This window comes from Argiope bruennichi, chromosome 7 (genome assembly GCF_947563725.1).
Source record: "Argiope bruennichi chromosome 7, qqArgBrue1.1, whole genome shotgun sequence".
Classification (NCBI taxonomy): domain Eukaryota; kingdom Metazoa; phylum Arthropoda; class Arachnida; order Araneae; family Araneidae; genus Argiope; species Argiope bruennichi.
Window position 1 is genome coordinate 3220945 of NC_079157.1, and position 19940 is coordinate 3240884.

A 19940-nucleotide genomic window follows, 5' to 3' on the forward strand; every position below is an offset into this window, starting at 1 on the left:
TACGCTCAGCCGTTTTCGTAGAGGTACATCTGATTAAAACATCGCAGAGTGACCCCCATCCAGAAAATAATGTATTCAGCCCAAATAAAATCCGAAGTGGATCTGAGACACAAGGACGTTCATTCATCCTTCCTTCCAGATGAAAAATGACGGTGCCACAGTCCATCATATGCACGCCATAAATCTGTTCTGTTTCTGGATCGAACGGATGCACGGTGTGTTGCCACTTTGCATAGCACAAAAATCAAGGTCGAGATCACGACTGTCGGTAATAATCGTCTGCTTCGATGCTTTTAAGATAGAAGGAGCGGGGTGAAGGGGAATTAAGAAAAATATATTGATTAAACTAGACAACATGGTTTGACAAATAAATAAATGTAAATGGAGAAAGGAAAATTTTCAAATTCCCTCTTGCAATAAAAGAGACGGAAATTATAAAAAAAATAATCACCGAAAACATTATTCAATGTATTCATGCTTTTTAAGTGGCATTGGATGCATCGAAAAAGAAATTCAAATCAGTCAGTTCCTGGGTTTTCTTCAATTCATAAAACATAATAAAGGGCTCTTTTTTTTTTTTTTTTTTTTTTTCATTTTTGATTTTAATATTTATTTTATATAAATTATACTACAGTTTCACAAAATTGCGTCAAAATAAGTCTTTTACATATTTAATTCTATAATAACTATATTTATTATGCAATAACTATATTTTAGATTAGTAAATCTAAAATCTAAAGATCTTTAGTAAGTTTCAATAAATAAAAATCATTTCGCTCAAGATTTGTTAGCGGTTTTGCTGGCAGCGATATATCCATTAAAGACATCTCGTATTGATTGAATGAGTGGAGTTTAAAAGCGCTAAAGCCGTTTTCGATCATACTGCGTCAAACTATCGATATAAATTAAACACATGGCAAGACATTTCAGGATTGGAACTGTTACTAACCATTTTGTGTGATTTGTTAAATTTCAAATTATGTTTTTTTTTTTTTTTTTTTTTTTTTTTTTTTTTTTTTTTAACATTTACCAATATATTCAACAAATACATGGCTTTCTAAATTACGGGATAACAACCGAAGGGAGATAGCGTAGAAATATATTCAACACACTAAAACTTTGGCAGCAACTTTTTACAGACTCCTCTGCATTTGCAACGAAAAATTAAGAAAATTCCCAATTTAACGAAAATTAATACAGCGCGTGAAATGAAAATATTTAGATTTCTTGTTATCTCTTCTATTTTCTTATTGTTATCATTAAAGTCCCTCCCTCCCTTTTGCAATTTTAGAGCCAAGATTAATTTATTTCATTTTAATTTATTTTTTTACGGATATGAGAACTGTAAAATTCCTTTAACCCGAGATAATTAATCTTATTCTGAAACATCACAAGGGTTATTTTTGGATGGACCTCCTTTTGAAGAAGAATTTAATGATGAAAACAAATGTCCTTTACAGCGAAAACAGTCTAATCTTCTGAGCCTGATATATAGTATACAAGACTCGCATACAAAGCGGATCGTCGGTGGAATTGGATTTCGAACCTAGAAACTCTGACTTCATAAATAAGACCTTACCAATAGGTTATATCATATACTGGATCTAGGGGAGAAAATATTAAAGAAGACCTAAATGAATAAATTTGAAGAATTCAAATATCGATCTTCGATACATTTTTGTTACGCCTCTTTACATCCACCACAAATCTCAGTTCGAATGGCAAAGTACATAGACTTTTATTTTCAGAAATTTGGAAAACAAATCGCCAAATTGAATCAACTACACCTTTCCAAAATAAAATGCTTTCTTAGAAATTATTACAGTAAAATAACGCCAGCTTTTCTTTTTAATGAAATGATGATGAAACAAAATAACTTCCTCAGAATTATGAGCAGACAGTTATTCGATATCTTGACAACACGGATTCTAGCACGTGCAGGCTGATTTCCGTCTCACTTCGGTCCAATTCTCCAGCAAGAAAAAAAACAGCCATGCGCAAAAGGAAAACAGTCTCCAGAAGTAGCCTTCAAAGTGGCCCACTTTGCAATGGTGATGAAGACGGCAGGAAATTCACAACACGTTCTCCAACAACCCAGCGAAAGGGAGAGAAAAACACAAATATGCGACCTTAAAAAAAAAGAAGAGGAAAATTGTTTTTGTTGCTTCCCCCACGTACTTTTACTTTTTATTTGCATGCGGAACATTTGCACGCTCATCGCAAACTGCGAGGAGACTCGCAAAAAGAAAAGCCGCCAATACAGTTTTGAAGAGTATAAGAAAAGAAGAGGGAATTTTATTATTATTTACTGCTACAGAACAGAATTTTGCAGAAATGGTCTCCCTTTTCAAGGTCATTGTGGACACAATCTATATAATAAGAACAATAGTTTCCCACCATTCTTCGGTCTTTATTTTTTCCCTGTAGGGAGTGATGCAAGGTTAAAAGGGTGGAAATATAAAATAAACAAATAATCAGCACAAAGAGATGGTGCAAACTTCAGAATTCGTGGCGACGAAGAGTACAGTAAATAAACAAAAAAGACAAACCCAAAAATTCCATTGCATTGAAGTCTCCGAATTCCATTCTTAGCATTCATGAAAATTTTAACTCATTATGGGAATAATATCAATATACATATATATGATTTTTAGAAATTTACGCAAACTGGAACAATTTATAGTCAAAGAGTTGAATCTCCATGGATAACTCACTCCATATTAAGTATTTATAGTTCGCATTGCTCGGAATCATACTCCTAAATTTCATTATTATTTTGGCTTGACTGAGCCGATACCGATCCGATGAGTATGGAGATATTTGAAAACTATAACAATAAAACACGTTTGTTACGATTACAAAGTCACATTATCTATCAGGTGGATGATTTAAAGAAATTCGGTAGAAAATGTTAAAGCATTAACAAAACTCATTAAATAAATTAAGGAATAATTTCAAAGGAAACTTACCTTTCGCAACATATTTAAAATAATTATGAAGAAAAATTTATAATAAAAACTATTTTCCGACTGACAACTAACTAACCAATGACTTCTTATACTGTGATTTGATTGATGATATTACTAAGAAAAATATTGAGATTTTGTAAACATTCCCTGAATGTTAATCTATCTGTTTTTTCAACATTCAAGGAAGGGGTAAACCCATCATGGTTTAAAACATTTTATTAAAACTGTGCTAGACTTTAAGTTGCATTTTGTTTTGTTTTTAAAAAATGCTATTATGCTAAATGTTTATTTCCTAAATTGGGACAAGCTCACATTTTTTATATCTGAAAAAAGATCGGGGAAATATTTCAATAACTTTGAATTCCATCACTTTTTAATAACTTAAATAAAAATAATAATAGAATCTTTGCCCTAGTGAGAGATATTTAAATTAAAACATTTAGTACTGGCTTTCTCCTTATTTACAATTCATGGGTAAGACACGTCAACAAATTTGAAAGACCTCTAAAGCAACCGCAAAAACATCTTTCAATTCATATTCGGACACATAACATTAATCAACAACAGTGCTGGTTTCAATAATGTCTGAAACATATCCGGACATTTTTATATCTTACTGGGAGGAAAAAAAGTTTTCAATTCATAATAGTTGCCTTTCAGACAAAAAAAAAAAAAAAAAAAAAAAAAATGTCACACAAATGCAGATAGGTTTTTTTCTATTAAGAACTTCAAAGGAAGGTTCCTCGGCGAAACCTCATTATTACAAAACAATAATTATCTAACGTGCAGCTTTGCCAAGGCAGAAATGATCTAAAAGCAAGCTACGCAACGAATAAACAACATTTTTTTTTAATTCTTCAGAAACATAATCTAGATAAGCACTTTTTTGAGAGAGGGGGGGGGGAGGAATTTTTATGTTTTTATAGAAAAACCCTGAGACACCTGAATCCTCACCTTTTTCTGAATAAAAAACAAAAAAAGTTTGCGAAGAATGCAAATCGTACGGCAGCCGAATCACAATTGACGTCAAAGAATAGATCCCCCCCCCCACCCTTCCTTTCACTCAAATTACATGCAGTCGGCCTTTAAAATATAAAGTACCCAGGAAACATAATTTTCGTCTCTAAAGCTTCGTTCGAGATCGTCCATTAGTTTATAATAGAGGATGATGCTTTCTGCACACTCCCCCCCCCCCCTCTCTACGGTTTTTCCGCACCGTTGTAGAACAACTTCCAAATGATGTTTGAAATATGTTTTCAACTTGACTCACAATACTGTTCCTTCGAATTGCATGCCTTTTTCCCTTTTAGAAAAAAATGAATAGTTTTTTATTATTATTATTTTTTAATATTTGGTATCAAAATTTGAACAAAATACTGAAAGCGCAATTCAATTTATTCTTTAATCGATAGCTAAGCAATTCTATACATTAAATATATCTATATATAACATATAAATATATCAAATATACACATATAAATATATCAAATACAGTCAAGATATCTTATTTTGGGATAAATATATAAATTGGCTCAATTTTCTTTTATCAACGAATTGCAAATGATATATAATCTGTGAAATACTAAAAAAAAGGGGGGGGGGGAGAAAGAATAGGATAAATACAGCACAATATCCATTTTCATCGCAGGCAGTTTTGAAAATAATGCAGAATTGTACCATGTTCAAATAAACCAGTAAAACAAGCTTTAGTCATGTTGAAAATAACAAGCGCAGTTATTCCATTAACTAGAACGCGTTATTTTGAACAAATTATCTACAGCTATTTAGTCACAGAAGTAACGCAGCAAACCATCTTGACATATTTTATAATTTACAAAGTCGGCAAATTCAGCGAATTTGGATGTTTTACTTCAAATAATATTTTTTGAAGTATTAAGAAGAAATATATTTAAAAAACAATAATAAGCTGAATTATTTAATATGCCAAAAAATATTATTCTTCAGTGTTCACATTGCTGAAAATAAAAGAAAAATAATTAAATATTCAGGATTAATTAAGTATACTAAAAAGAAACCCCTGACGAAGTAGACAAAACCTAAGAAAGCCTCAATGCAAGTATAATTAAAAATGAAATTATAAAATAAAAATCCCAATAACCCCAAAGAAAAGTCTGAAGAACAAACTCAACCAAGTACTCTCCCTCCTTCCAAGAAAAAAAAATTAGATTTTTCGTTGAATAGCATTATTATCTACAATTTTAAAGACGTAAGAAATCCATCTTCAAAATTGCAATCAAGAATCAAATACAGAAAAGAGACGATTGTGTCATACAACTCACCTTTGCACCCGCAAGACCTCGTGGTTCGCTGCTGCTTTCTGTCAGCATACCGAATCATGTTATCAAATAATAATATCCAATCAGTGTCTTCATCCCACAAAATACTAGTGCCATTGGGTGATAATAATCCTTCAAACGATTTAGTTTCACTTGTTCCAGAATTCGAATCGGTCTCCTCGGAATGACTCTTGCCCGGAAGAAGCAGCATTTGGTCGTCACCGAGCCACAAGGTGGGATTCCCACCCTTAGCACCGTCTGTGGGAGATTCACAACCCGTAGCACCATTGGAACAAGGAACTGGTTCACAAGAAGAAACAACATGGATATCCGATACCTGAGTAGCTGGAGGAATGTGACCATCTTCAGAAAATCTCACTCTGAAGTCTGGACTTCTAGTCCTGGGATTGGAATTGTTACCAGAGGAAGACATGCTGTCAACCGCTGAATATGGGTCTCTATCACTGGCCAAGCCATTGTGGAGGCTTGGTATTTTGGAATCTGCAGGAATATCACCATTGGTGAAACCAGCACCGTCCAGGAACTTACTTGATGTACCCGCCAAGTCCGAATCACATATTTGTACGGAATGAACTTTCGCTAGCAAAGATGTCAGATCAGATTCTGTGGTATAGGAGGAACTGTCATCACCAATAGACGTAGCATGTCCTTCGTGTGTGCCATTGCTAGTAGATGAATTAGTGTTAACAGTCGGCGGATGGTTTTCAATATCCGTGGATGAATGCGACAATCCATTTGCAGAATTCAAAAGGGCACTTCCATTGGTCACAACCTGAGAACTTTGTTGCTCTTGATTTAACTTTGTTGTTGGCATGGATTTGCACTCGACGTTTGGTAGATGAGATACGGAAGAGAAAGTTTGCTTCAAATGTTATGAAGCCAAGAAAGTGTGGAGTACGAAAATAATGAATGATATTAAAATGGCGTATGAAAAACTACACTATAAAAATCTATATTCATTATAAGTGTCAATGCACTTGAGACGAAGCTGCGGGCAATTTAAAAAGCTTCTATAACCAGCACAAACAATTTTTAAAAAACATTGCTACAACGCAACGTTTAGAAGAAAATGGACAGACTGATAAGATGTAAAATATGCGAAGTTCGTTAACAATGGCTCGGCTATTTCCTACAGTTGTATAAGAAGCTATAAGTATGCATAAGAAGCTATTCTATGTTTTGGCTAGAGGCGATTGACTCTCCGAGGGCCGGATTGAGCACGTTGTATTGTTGATCTAGAGAGAAAAATGAGATTCAAGAAGGGTGGTGAATGTAAAACAAACACGCGCATCCATGAGAATATGCTTAGGTATAAAAATACAAAATCACAAAGAGTCAGCGGCACTTTAGTAGCACAAATCACTCTCTCCCGGCGAGTTATGAGCGGGAGGCATGAAACGCGCGTATTGTACACACAGAAAGGCACACAACTCTGCTCTGTCACCCACTTTCTCCCTCACCGCGAATACGGCACCGAAGCTCCGCCCAGCAGCTGTTTGGGTCCTATCAGAGGCGAATGGACGATAGGCCATTCAAGAGCGGATTGGCTGGAAGGGGCCGTCACGAAAGTGTCAATACACTGTTTATAGATATTGTTAAGTTTTCGTTATGGCCTTTAAGAAATCATTTTTTTTAAATAACTGGGTTATCACGCACCGAGTGACACTATAACATACTTTTCAAAGGCATGCAAATTTATAAATAATAACAGCATTTCTGGCAGAATCTAACTGAATAAAACGTATTCGGAGCTCACTGCAAATATGTGAAGATAGATCATTACTAAACAAAGGGCGAATTAAAGGAAAGTAATCCTTAATATCTTATTTTTAACAAAACCAAAAGTCTTCACTGCAATACTACACATAAAATATGAGTAAAAAGTTCTTTTAAAATCACTTTTATTTGAACGATACCTGTTCAAAATGATTTTCTTTTATGAGGAGAAAAAATTCCTTAGATATGCCAAAGATTCGAAATTGAAATATATATAAAAAATAAATAAATAAATAAATAAAATCGCGCAATTTATGAAGTATTGTTTTTTCAACAGACTAAGCAAAATAATAAGCAACCAATTCAATATAGAACTATCAAATAAGAATCTAAAACACGATTCAAATTTCTAGTCCAAAACATCAGAACCTGATACTGTTTTCGGTTTGATCTGACAATTTTTATTTTATGAAATATATTCTTAAAAATACAGCAACAATAATATGCACACAGAAAATATATATATTTCACATCGCCGTAATACGCGAGTGTATCAGCCCAATAACTACAACAATGAAAAGTATTTCGGCAATATATACTGGGAATTATTTTTAAAAACTAATAAAAACTGTACAAAATTAATACCAAAAGCGCTAAAAAAAGTTTTATTTTTTATTTTGAAGTGGTTCAAAAAAATTTTTACGAAATAAATTCTGAAATTATTGAGAGAAAAAAAAAGTTATTAATTTTCAATTAATGATCTAATTAAAAAAATTTATTTTAATTTCTCTGTGAGTATATATTATCTAAGAAATATGCGGCAAATTTGATAGCTCTAAATATAGACTTTTTAACCATGTATGTTGCACATCGTAATTCTGTCAATAAACATCATCTGAAGACCAATTAATAGAACATTAGAATTTAGCTTTGAACTGCGATGTATCATAATGTAGTCTGCTTGTAATCAGTAAGAATTCTTGGTTGATAATAACCAAAGTGCTAAATTTAAATAAACCGCAGACAATTCTTTTAATGGAATCAATTTCTGTTCACATGGAATACGTCAGCGAAGCGCTTCAATTTAATTTTTAAATCCATCGCACAAATTAAGGGAGGGAGAGGGACTAAGTGCTACTACAGCAAGACAAAGGCAACATGCGGCTGCATGCAAAATAAAATTGATACTTATTTTTGAGTCATGTGAATTGGCCACATCATTAAAACACTAATCAGAGAAAACATCTTAATTTAGAATACTTTAATTTCAGTTATTAGATACTGTATTAAAGCCTTTTACTCATTTATTTATTTTATTCATGGATGCTGTTTAAAAATTCATGTGCGTTTTTTTACATTTAGAATGCAGTGAGGGAGGGGGTACTTTCCTACTGCATACACCCTGCTTAGAAATGATAGCTTCCAATATAATTCATCAACATTTGTCCCATGTAATTAAACTTTTATTAAAAAATGTAACCAATAAATTAATTACTATTTTTGCTGAAAAATGTTCCTTCTCACTTTGAAAATGACAACCGATTGTGGGAAACCTAAGATGGAATACTTATTTTAATCTTCACTGAATTTAATTTCGAAACCTCTTCTTCGCCCTTTAAAACAAGTTTTTTTTTTTTTTTTTTCAAAATTAATAATGAGATGGGGATGGAGGGGGGTTAATCACTGGAAAGATGAAATAAGAAAACCGATAGAAATCCACAGATGTAAATGATTAATTATGAAGCTCAAATAATATCACTACAGTGATTCCGTATCACATATACAACAAAAAGCACTGGACGTGAGATTTAAGAAGGTAAGATGTACAGCTTTTAGTAATCAAATAATATCAGTTAATATTATCACGATCCTGGTACATTTCGACATTTTTCTTCTACCTCTTTCAACTTTTAATGAATAAATTTTCTTCAGTTGGTCTGACGTGGCCTCAGCATTCCTCGTAAAACAACCGGCAATAAGAATCCCAAGAAACAAGAGACCAACGGTTTCGGAGATCAGCTTCATTATTAGAATGTTGCACCATATCAACATTATGATTAAGATGAATTTAGAATCGCGAAAATAGTTGATTTAGAAGGGGGGGGGGATATTGAATAAGTTCACATTAGGGGTATTGTTCCATTCTTTAGAAATTAGGTGACAATTACAAACACTCAGAAGTAAAGATGAATACTAATTCAGAGTAAACTGACTATATTTAATTTCAATTAAATTCTTTAGATATAACTTTATGTCGAAGATTCCATCAAATTGTTGGACAGAAACGATGAATTATTTTAGCTGTCTTACGTATGTTCTGTTTATTGTGCACACGAACATTTCTAATGGAAATTAGTCCCATGACATCATAACACTATTAAAAACGTAAATATCCATCCGGTTCATGTATCTTTGGCTTTCACAGTACTGTTACCTTCATGTATTTTATTTGTTTTGTAAACTATAGAGATATTAAACAGAATCTTTCTTCTTTAGCATTCAGAAATGGAAGGAAATCAAGTAATTAAAAATTTTAATGAAATAATTAATATGGCTTGAATTTCCATCCTTTAAGAAATATTACACACACACACACACACACAGCAATTTTTCACAGAACAATCAAGGAGATACCGAAATGCGAGTTTTAGAGGGATAAAATATTTTAAAAATGCAGAACTGCAACGCAACTGCAAAATATCGCAATATTGTAAAATAAAACTGGGTAATGAAAACACACGATGCATAATCGAACTGTGACCCTAACCCAGAAAAATACAAGGAAGATAGGTTGGAGAAGGCCATAAAAACATGAACATATGTAATAACTTTATAAGCAAGAAGCTTAGACTAATACTATTCCAAGGCTCTATTTACTCTTGTTGATTAAGAGTACATCAAATATGCGTGCAACTTCTTTGAAACCCTCCGCAAAACAATTGATTTTATAAAACAATACCTTCTCTTTCACTTCCGATCACACAAAATTTCAATTTCTAAAATAAATGCAATTTCAAGCTCATTTTTTATATACAATACCTGTCATTAAAAAAGGTAACAGTTTCTCCCGTAATGAAGAATAGCCACATTTCATATATAATGCAAAACACATATTTTTAAGCAGTTTCGTGGCCGAAGTGAGAAAACACTTTGAATTTTTAAACTTCGCTTTTATTCCATCCCGGACGGCATAATTTATGTACAAGGAGCGATGACAAACTGACGTCCGTTCACAAGCGATACAAGAGCAGAAGAGCGCGAAATATTTATCCCTAGTAATTATATACCATGAGATTCTGATAGGGATTTCTTTACACGTGTCGATTTAGGTAAGGGAATTATAGATATCTTTAAAAAGAATTTGCGTACCTTGTCAGATTTTTATCCCTTTCACTCGAGTGTGAGAACTTGCCAATTTCAGCAGTTTTATAGTACTTCTGTTGCATGAATTAAATAAAAAGGGTGGAATTGGATCAGAAAATAAGAAAACATTTTAAAATAAAGTTAATACGGATTAAATTAAGATAAAAATTAGGATTTAATTTAAATTTTTAAAATATCATTACATATATCAATCAAATATTTTTGTTTTATATTGAATTTTTAAAAAAACACACATTTGAATGAAAACAGGGTAGAAAAATAAGACTTGACTGTTGGAAAGGGAGTCGGAGATCTTGTACCCATCTGAAGACCGTCCTCGTTTCGGATTAAAACTTACCATTTGCTGAATATTCCCTTTAAAGAAAGCATCCCTCGTAAAAATGCAGAAAACTCAACATGCTTCCTGAAAAACCATCCATCTTCCATCCGCACCACCCGCGCATTTTGCGTCCGCCCCCCATTTTCTCCGAGCGCACAATAGGTAAACGACGCGAACAGAAAGGGCCACGGAAACTCAATAACATCTTCGGCGAGGATAAATTATTCAATGAGACAAATGATAAATGCAATTGCTGAAAAGTCACGTTTTGGAGATAGGGAAAGGCATCTTCACACTGAGAGTCCGGAGAAGAAAAATCGAAAAAGTGCATTATGTACAGTTCATACGTGAATTTTGATCAGATGAAAAACATCTTTTCGCCCTCTAAACATCGAATCTTGCATTTTGTACCTAAATCCTGCTGCGGCATTATAATATGGCTTTAATGTTTGTTTGTTTTTCCCTTGAATGACATCAATGCAAGAAGAGCGTTTCAGCAAATTTAGTAAAATACGGAAAGTTCTCACTTTCACTTCCTTATGCATTTGATTTTAAAACATTGCTTATAACAAATGATTATCTTTCTATTGATGTGTTCAGCACCATCTGTTATTTATCATTATTTTTACATATAAAATGAGCTATTTTTCCGTAGAAGTATCAGAAAAAAAATATACAAATTTAATTTTGACTAAAGTATTATTAATCTGAATGCAGTACTAAGCAGAGTTTAAATATTTTCCACTGCATAGATCCGTAAACCACTATTTAAGACGAAATTAATTAAGTGCTACGATTCATATCGAATTTAATTCATCTATGGCATTTTGTTTTATATTGCCTTGTATACAAGCGCATGGATAGACAGGCAGACGAGTACAATTTCAAAAATGTCTTTCCCGAGCTCAAAAATTGTAGAAATTCTTCAAAATCTTGAAGTCAATTTGACTCTCGATTTTACAATTACGATAGCTTTGTAAAAATCTCCTGAACGATAGCCGAAATCTCCTGAAATTAGGCCTAAGAGGTACATCATTTTTACAGAATAGAAGCAAAACCATAAATTAAAAGAATACGACCACTAATAAGCAAAAATACAATAGCATAAAATAAAATAACCATATAATAACTCTCATAACCAATTATGAAAACAAAAGGGAAAGCACATACCAGCAGCAGGCACGAGGAGTCAATACTGTTGGACAAATTAGTCTGGATTCCTCACAGAAAAAATCTCTTATTTTGAATCCATGCATGAGGGTGACGCTTGAGAAAGTCTTCAGGTCGGATTCTTATTTTATTTGGTTTAATTTTGATACTTTTTTTTCCTATTAACTTTGTTTTTATTACCAATTGTCTAGCTTCATCTGTGTGTTTAGTAGTAGCTGCATTTGCGCCCTCTAAATACAATGGTACTTTTTCTGTTCTTTTTTTAGTTTGATTCCGAAATAATTTTTTAGTTTCGTTTTCGAAATAATTTTCATTTTAGATTTTTTCAATAATAGGTTTTGATTACATAATGCTTATATTTTTTGGTTACTATATATATATATATATATATATATATATATATATATATATATATATATATATATATATATATATATATCAGTTATGCCTAAATTATTAAAGTTTTGTTATAACTACTAACTTTTCAATCCCTAAGCAATACATTAATGTTTATACATATCAAAGGATATACTTTTCCCGAAATTTGTTGAAAGTATTTGAAAAATAGTTCTATACAAAGCAAAAAAATTCAACTTTTTCTCAATTATTAAAAATGTTTAATTTTTTTCAAAAATTAAAAAAAACTATTATATTATAAAATATTTTTACGATATATTATTCGCATAGATGTCATTTGAAAACAGATAAATACTGTTTTAAATATTATTATTAAAAAAGAAAAGTCTTCAAACATAATCAGATACAAAAAGCTACTATAGAAATTTGGAGAGACTAAGTAGCAATAAGCAAAAAAGTTCGTCAATCAATAATTCAGTCAGTTGCCAGAATTTAGGATGCCCCCCCCCCACCCCTTCCTTAAATGTCAGGTCGTGTGCAATGGGGAAACCACATTCTTGTCTGACAGCATAAAATACCTGCGATTCGAAAAATTTCTAAGAAAAAATTTCAGGAATAAAAGCTTATGGCAATGACTGATATCATTACAAATTATAAGGCGACACAAAATTTAAGGAGATGCGCTCACATGGAAAATATAAGTGAATGTTATTTCATATAAAAATATATACGTAGCGAATAATAATGCCGAAGAAATGAATGCCATGCTCTCTATTTTCTTTCTTCCTACGATATTCAATATAAAATATATGTCAAGTAATTTAAATATTTCGGCGCAAAAACCGTCTGTCTCTCAGATTTAAAATAAAACTCAAAAGAAGCAAGGTTTATTAAACACACGCCAATAGTCAAAATGCTTCCTTTATTCTTTGAGAAGCCTTTGTATACAACTAGCAAAAGAAAACCTCGCTGTATCTTTTAACAAGTGCATACAAAAATAATAATAATAAATGACTTTATTCTGTTATTTACTGTTCCATAAATCAAGACATAAACAACTAAAAGCAGATGTGTAAAAAATCAAATGGGTTGCAACAGTAACTCTCTTGTCCAGAAAACGGTGTCTACGGGTCATTCGGAACCGTGTTTGCATACAATTTCGATATCCACAAGCGTCTGTTTCGATTCAAACTGAAAAAATGGCTTGGTTGAAATTTATGATGCACGGTGCTTCATCTTTTACTATTATAACTATCAAAATTACACGATTTCTAATGCAAAGCGTGCCAACACCTGGACCACCAATGCACTGTAATATTAGACAAGAAGTCTACAAACTATGTTTGCGTGATTTAAAATGAATCACAGATTAACGTAACAGATTGAGTGTTGGCTTCTCTACGTCCCGCAGAAATGTTTTATACCTGATTACTTTATTTCATTTTAGAATTCATTGTACGTTCTGCAATGCCACATTATAGGATGCAACTAACAATGTGAAAATATATGAAAATGCGATTAAGACTTGATAAGATTCGATCTCAAATTAATTCACTTCACCGACTGTCTCAAGACTGGCAATAGCTCCAATCTAAAGATGAAGGTTATAAGGAAACACGAACTTCTTAAAATCGTGCATTATAGCTTCCTCAAATGAGTTCAAAAAGAACATCAATGATGAAAACTTTCGCAATATTTCTTCCTTCTGGGTTCTCTATACGCAAAAACACATATATGTTTAAAATTACGGTTCATATGTTTTAATTTTTCTAAGTAATTATTCCCGTTTTTTTTTTTTTTTTTTGCCTTCATCTTGCCTTCCACTTTAATCGCGTCTACTTTTTAATTTAGGGGTTAAGACAAAATTTTTCGGGCAAAAAAAAAAAAAATGAAAGCAAAAATTTTTAACGACAGATAAAAAATATATTACATTATTGACTATACACCAAAAATAATTTCATAGATCATATGAATTTTTTTTTCAAAATAATTCTACTACCGCAATACGCTTAATCAATTTCAAAACGATGAAACAGTCATGAAATAAATCATTTTACAAGGAGATATTCAATTACTTACTATTTTAAAAATACAAGGAACGTTTAAAATCTGAAGACTATATGCAAGACAATATGAATCAAACACTAAGTATATTACCTTCTTATGGCATGAAAAGAAAAATAGAAGCAATATGCTCAACAGTAATACCGCTCTCTTTTCCTGAAATCGAAACCATTCAAATCGTCCATCGTCAAACGAGAAACCAAAATAAGCTGCTAATCTGGCTTTCATACGAGAATTTAATAAAGCCCTCCCAACTTCGATGCTCGAAAGATCCAGTAAGGCTTAATTACTATAAACAGAATGGGTAAGACGGAACCTTTTTTTAAAAAAATCATCCATCAATGAGATGCGGCCCCATCCCCGAACTGCGGAATTTTTTCAACATCATTAGGAGGATAATGAACGATTTATAGAGTGGGGGAGGGGGGGGACAGTGTATTTAAATAATCGCATGTTCCAGTCTGGAAATGAAAGCTACTCAGGATTATCGAACACGCAGGGATGATAAAATCGTTAAAACAAATCACTAATGCATAACACACGCCGCTTTCTGCCAAACGACAATTATACCACAGAGAGAGTCTAAGTAAACTCAATAGAAAAAAACGCAATGGATAAAAGAGTAATTATTGTTTGGCTTCGGCTTCATGCAAACTTAAGTTTACGGTAAAAAGTTCAATTTTAAAGGGATTAACGTTTTCTTCGCACAATTTTATTCGCGGTCATTACTTTCGGAACTGATCTGATATACGTGCCAGCATTTCTCCATTTCATAAGCGATCATTTTATTTTCACAAATTGAAAAAATGAAAGACGCTCGCAGAGATAAATTAAAAATCTTCCCAAACATGAAAATAACTTCAAAAGCAAAATGCCGAACATTTCCAAACATGGCTAACAAATCTGCGCAGAACTCAATAATTCCAAACTGAATTTTGATGACACGGCAATATCATACCCCATTGTTTCCACTTGTAATTTAAGCATGCAAATTAGTTTTAATGTCCAATATTTTTTCGTACAGTATTTATGCTATGTGATTTCACTTTGTTAATACTTTCGTGTGGTTAGAAATGTAAACAACCGCTTAAAAGTATTTTGTTTTGTTTTTGTTGTTGTTAAAACTAGTCATATAATATTATAACAATCTGGTCACAAATTTGGCATGCTTGCTGTAAGACAAACTGAAAATAATGCATAAGAACTGGAGGGATAATATTTGGATAGGAGGGATAACACCGATGACAAACCTTATTTAAAAATATAAAATTTACTGATTAATGATCATGAGTACGCTAAAAACTGAAAAACATTTTGCATAAATGAATTTGGAGAGGCACTAATAGAAAAGATGCACATTTTTCAAATTTAACTTCCTTTCACATTTCAAGATTTTATCTTTTTCAGAAAAATTTTATTTGATAAATGGGCAGTTGAAAATAAAAATTGGAAAATCTAAGCCTATTTTAATAAATAACACCATCCATTTAAAAAGGACAAGCAATGACGTAAATGAAACAAATCATAAAATTAGAAATTTGTAATTCAATCGAAGAAACAATAAATTATATATATATAAAAAACAAATATTTTCAATTGTATTAATGCTGACAATTATCAGTTCTTAAACTAATTTCTTTCATGAAGACAGAAAAATATACAAAATTACGAAGAGAATTAAATTTTTACAACCTACTACCCATATTTCTTCACCTGCCAAGCATCACCAGACATTTCAATTTTCCAACATTTACAACAGTAAAAAATTTTTTTAAAAAAAAATGAATATTTCACAATCAATAGTAAATATTTACGTTTTATTATTATTATTTCACGCCTCATAAACATGTTGAAACCGAACAACTGTGAAAGATGTGAAAATATATGTATATAATATTCGTTAATGGTAGTATAAAAAGTTGGTTGGTAGTTGTATCTTGTACAATTTTAAATAATTGTGACTGGTTTTATTTTGAATGACGATTTACATATACGTCCAGTTTCGAAGATTCCATTTTAAAGGCTGTTTTGAAATGGACCTGAATCGCGAGGAGATGGGGAAGACGACATTCAAATCGATATCCCCTTTCTTTAATTTCACATCACACCAGCAAAAAGACATTTGGCCCTGACAGATTCAACATATGTTAGGCCTACTTAAATGGCGGTGTAAAATCACTCGGATATGGGAACTTCCCGTTCTGAAGCCACAGGGCCACTGCGTCCTACTATTCAGATGAAAAAATAGTGAAAGAAAAGTCTTTTGAGAAATATCTCACAGAATATTGTAAAATAAATCAGTAAGATATCATTTCTACAACAAAAATGTTAGCACTGGAATATGGCTTCGTTGTGATTTTACTTTGTAAACAATTTGTATCCGGAAACTGAGAAGTATTGCCTGTTCCATCTTTATCAACCTACTAATAGTCAATATTTTTTAAGTCCTTTTACGATTTCATAAATGAGTCTAATTTGGATTTCAAAGCCTAGAATTTCTTGATGAGAGGTATACTTTAACATCTTTCCTTACTACGATCCTGAAAATTAAAATATGAGACGTTTAAAAAACAAGATAAATTAAAAGCAAACAGGTTTCCTCCTGTGGCAGATATTTTAAAAAAAGGGGGAGGATCTTAATCATTAATAATTCGTTTAATTAAAAAAAAAACAGTAGAAAAATAAATGTGGATTTCAATCCATTCCGTCAGGCATGCCGAAAAATGCCAGCGAAAAGTATGTCAGCTGCATCGAAAAGAGATTGCTGCACCAAGCCACCAGAAGCTGATCCGATTGATATTCATTCACCCAACCCCCAATAACGATGCCTGATTGCCATGCAAGGCAAAGAAGAAAATGGACCGCCATAATCAAAACAACGAAAAAAAAAAGGAAGAAAAAGGTAAGAACATAAATCAACGCATATCTAATCAACGTAAAACCCCATCCATTCTAAAACAGCGGTTACACCCCCTCCTATTCGATTAACAAACGAGGAATATTAAGCAGGCAAATGCATTTCGGAGATCGAAACGATATCTTGTGTCAGCAGCCCCAAAATGCCACAACACTGCTTATGCATTAATCCCTCCTTTTAAAAATGGGCGGGGCCAGTTTTATTCGAATTCTAAATACGTGAGGGTTAATATGATTGTGGAAAGCGGCAATTTTCCGACCACAGCTGCAATTTCTACTGCCATCCCCGAACTCGCCCTCTCGCGCAGTTCTGAACATCCCTGGCTCTTTTTAATGACATTACGTTTCCTCTTGCAGGGTTCTGCCAAGGCTATTGTACACTAACCTCCCCTCCAGACACACACACACACACACACACACACTTCTCTTTTGACGCGGCACGCACGTGTGTCAGCAGCTTTTAAATTTCATAGGAAGATTGTCCCCCACTCTAAACGCCAAGCGACCAAATGTTACAATACTCATGATTCAAACAAAGAAGATACAACAACACGCAATGTTTGGCTACTAATCTAATTGTAAATCCAATTTTCTATGGATGATGATATCCAAAATTAAATAAAGTGAAAAATACTTCAATTTTTATAGAAACATAAGTTTATTGTGAACAGCATAGTATAAATTTAAGAGTTCTCCCCCTACTCCCTTGCGTACTTGCACATCCAACATTAACAAAATATGGCACGTTTTTTGCTCAGCTTTGCTGAAGAGAGAATAGAGTATGGAATTAGGAACAGCACTTCTTGCCTTCGACTTGCATAGCCGAAAATTTAACAAAATTCTGCAAATTTAGTGAAAAGACCGTTTATGGCTCTAGCTTAATCATTTCTGACTTCATAAATGAAATCAGATATGCATCAAGCCATATTCATATACACATGAAATCATGTGCATACACAGAATACCATGTAAATGACATTACGTTTCCTCTTGCAGGGTTCTGCCAAGGCTATTATACACTAACCTCCCCTCCAGACACAAAAAGAGAAAGAAAAAGACAAATTAACAAATAATGGCCACTTTCATTGATTTGGAACAAAGTTTGATACAAACATGCAATTTTTGTAAAAAAAAATAATAGATAAATAAAATAAATGCCGAATTTCAGATATTTAACTCATTGCATGTTTCAGATTTTATATCCACATGCTTAAGAATGAGCACACAAAAATGATTTCGGTCAAAATTTGTGGGGAAAAAATGTATAATTTTAGACAAAGACCATGAAATGAATTTCATCCATTTAATTTATTCTGTAATATTGCGTTCACCTGATTTCATATATATATATATATATATATATATATATATATATATATATATATATATATATATATATATATATATATATATATATATATATATATATATATAATGATATTTTAATATCAAATTTAATCCAAATTAATTTCCTAAATTTTTGCCTAATTTGGCCCATGCCGGGGTCGCTCTAAAGTGTTCTCTTGTTTCCTGATCCCATTCCACTTTTGAAGCTTTGTAAAAATGATGTGTCATCAGTTCCATGTGTCAAGTGAAAATGATCCCTTCGGTGCCCTTATCCAAGGTCAACACGAGAATTAAATTGACATGTAGCCGACAATCCCATGTTATATAAGACTAGTGATCATTTGTTTCGTTACTTCTGCTTCTGTTTAGCACTGTTGTGGACATGTTCTTTCCGCGCCTGCTTGTAAATAAATTGCCTTCCCGGGAAGGATTAAAATGAATTTTAAAATGTAAAATGTCTCTTCTATATCTTCAAACCTGCATTCTGCTTCACATAAAATAATGCTTATATATATAAACTTACTTTTTGCGCATGAGAAAATAAAAAGAAGTACAATTATAATATCTTCTAATCGCAGCAAGTCATTAAATATTTTCCGCCCTTTACTAACAACTTTCCTAATTGTATATGAAACTTAATAGCTTAATTTCTCTACAAATTTATTCAATGGTTCAATTGACAGAGCAATTGCTGATCTAGAGTTATATTCTTTAAATGGCCAAACATTTCATATATATAAATATTACAATAATAAATAAGTAATCATATTGCAAATTATGAAAAAAATTTCATGTACATTTCTTCTTCTTCTTCTTTTTTTTTTTTTTTTTTTTCCTTCCCCCCAATGTTTTCTAACCATAGAAATAACATAAGCCTGATTTTTTTCAACCATTTCAAAATTCTTCCCCGACATTTTTAATTTTCAGAAACCCAAAATTTTGCTGAGTTTTGCATTCGGTCTCAAAGAATTTAATTCAAATATCAATTCTGTATGTATGCAGACATTTAAGAAATACTACATACAGTTTTGATTCATTTTCAAGATAAAAATTTATTCCATTTTTCAACTTTTTTTAAATATGTAATTTTCTCAAAACTAATTGATAGTAATTTAAATTTTAATAATTGTATATAAAATAAAAGGCACGAAAATATTATTTAACCTTGTTTATATACTGTTACCAAAAAGACACCATGAGATTGACTAAATTGCTTTTAAAAAATTGTCGAAAGATATTTTCTCTATTGTAATGGGCAAATGTAATTATACTTATATTAAATTATCAATGAGAAGTCAAATTAATATGAATGAAAATCTTTATAACAATTTAAACCTTCATTAAATAGAAGCTACCAAATTATGTGAGCTAACTTGGGAG

General features: G+C 32.1%; 1 protein-coding gene across 12 annotated transcripts in view; it reads right to left on the bottom strand.

The window, feature by feature from the left end:
* The window catches only part of LOC129975700 (CLIP-associating protein 1-like), a 195257-nt gene that overhangs the window by 151319 nt on the left and 23998 nt on the right, over positions 1–19940 (bottom strand). For 10 of the 12 annotated variants that reach the window (XM_056088847.1, XM_056088841.1, XM_056088843.1 and 7 more), the window contains exon 1: positions 5270–6709. The exons of the other annotated variants lie outside the window; for them this stretch is intronic. In XM_056088847.1, coding sequence (XP_055944822.1) covers positions 5270–6101 — 832 coding nt within the window. In that variant the 5' untranslated portion in view covers positions 6102–6709. Of the gene's footprint in view, positions 1–5269; positions 6710–19940 lie in introns of those variants that run through there. 12 annotated transcript variants of the gene reach the window in all.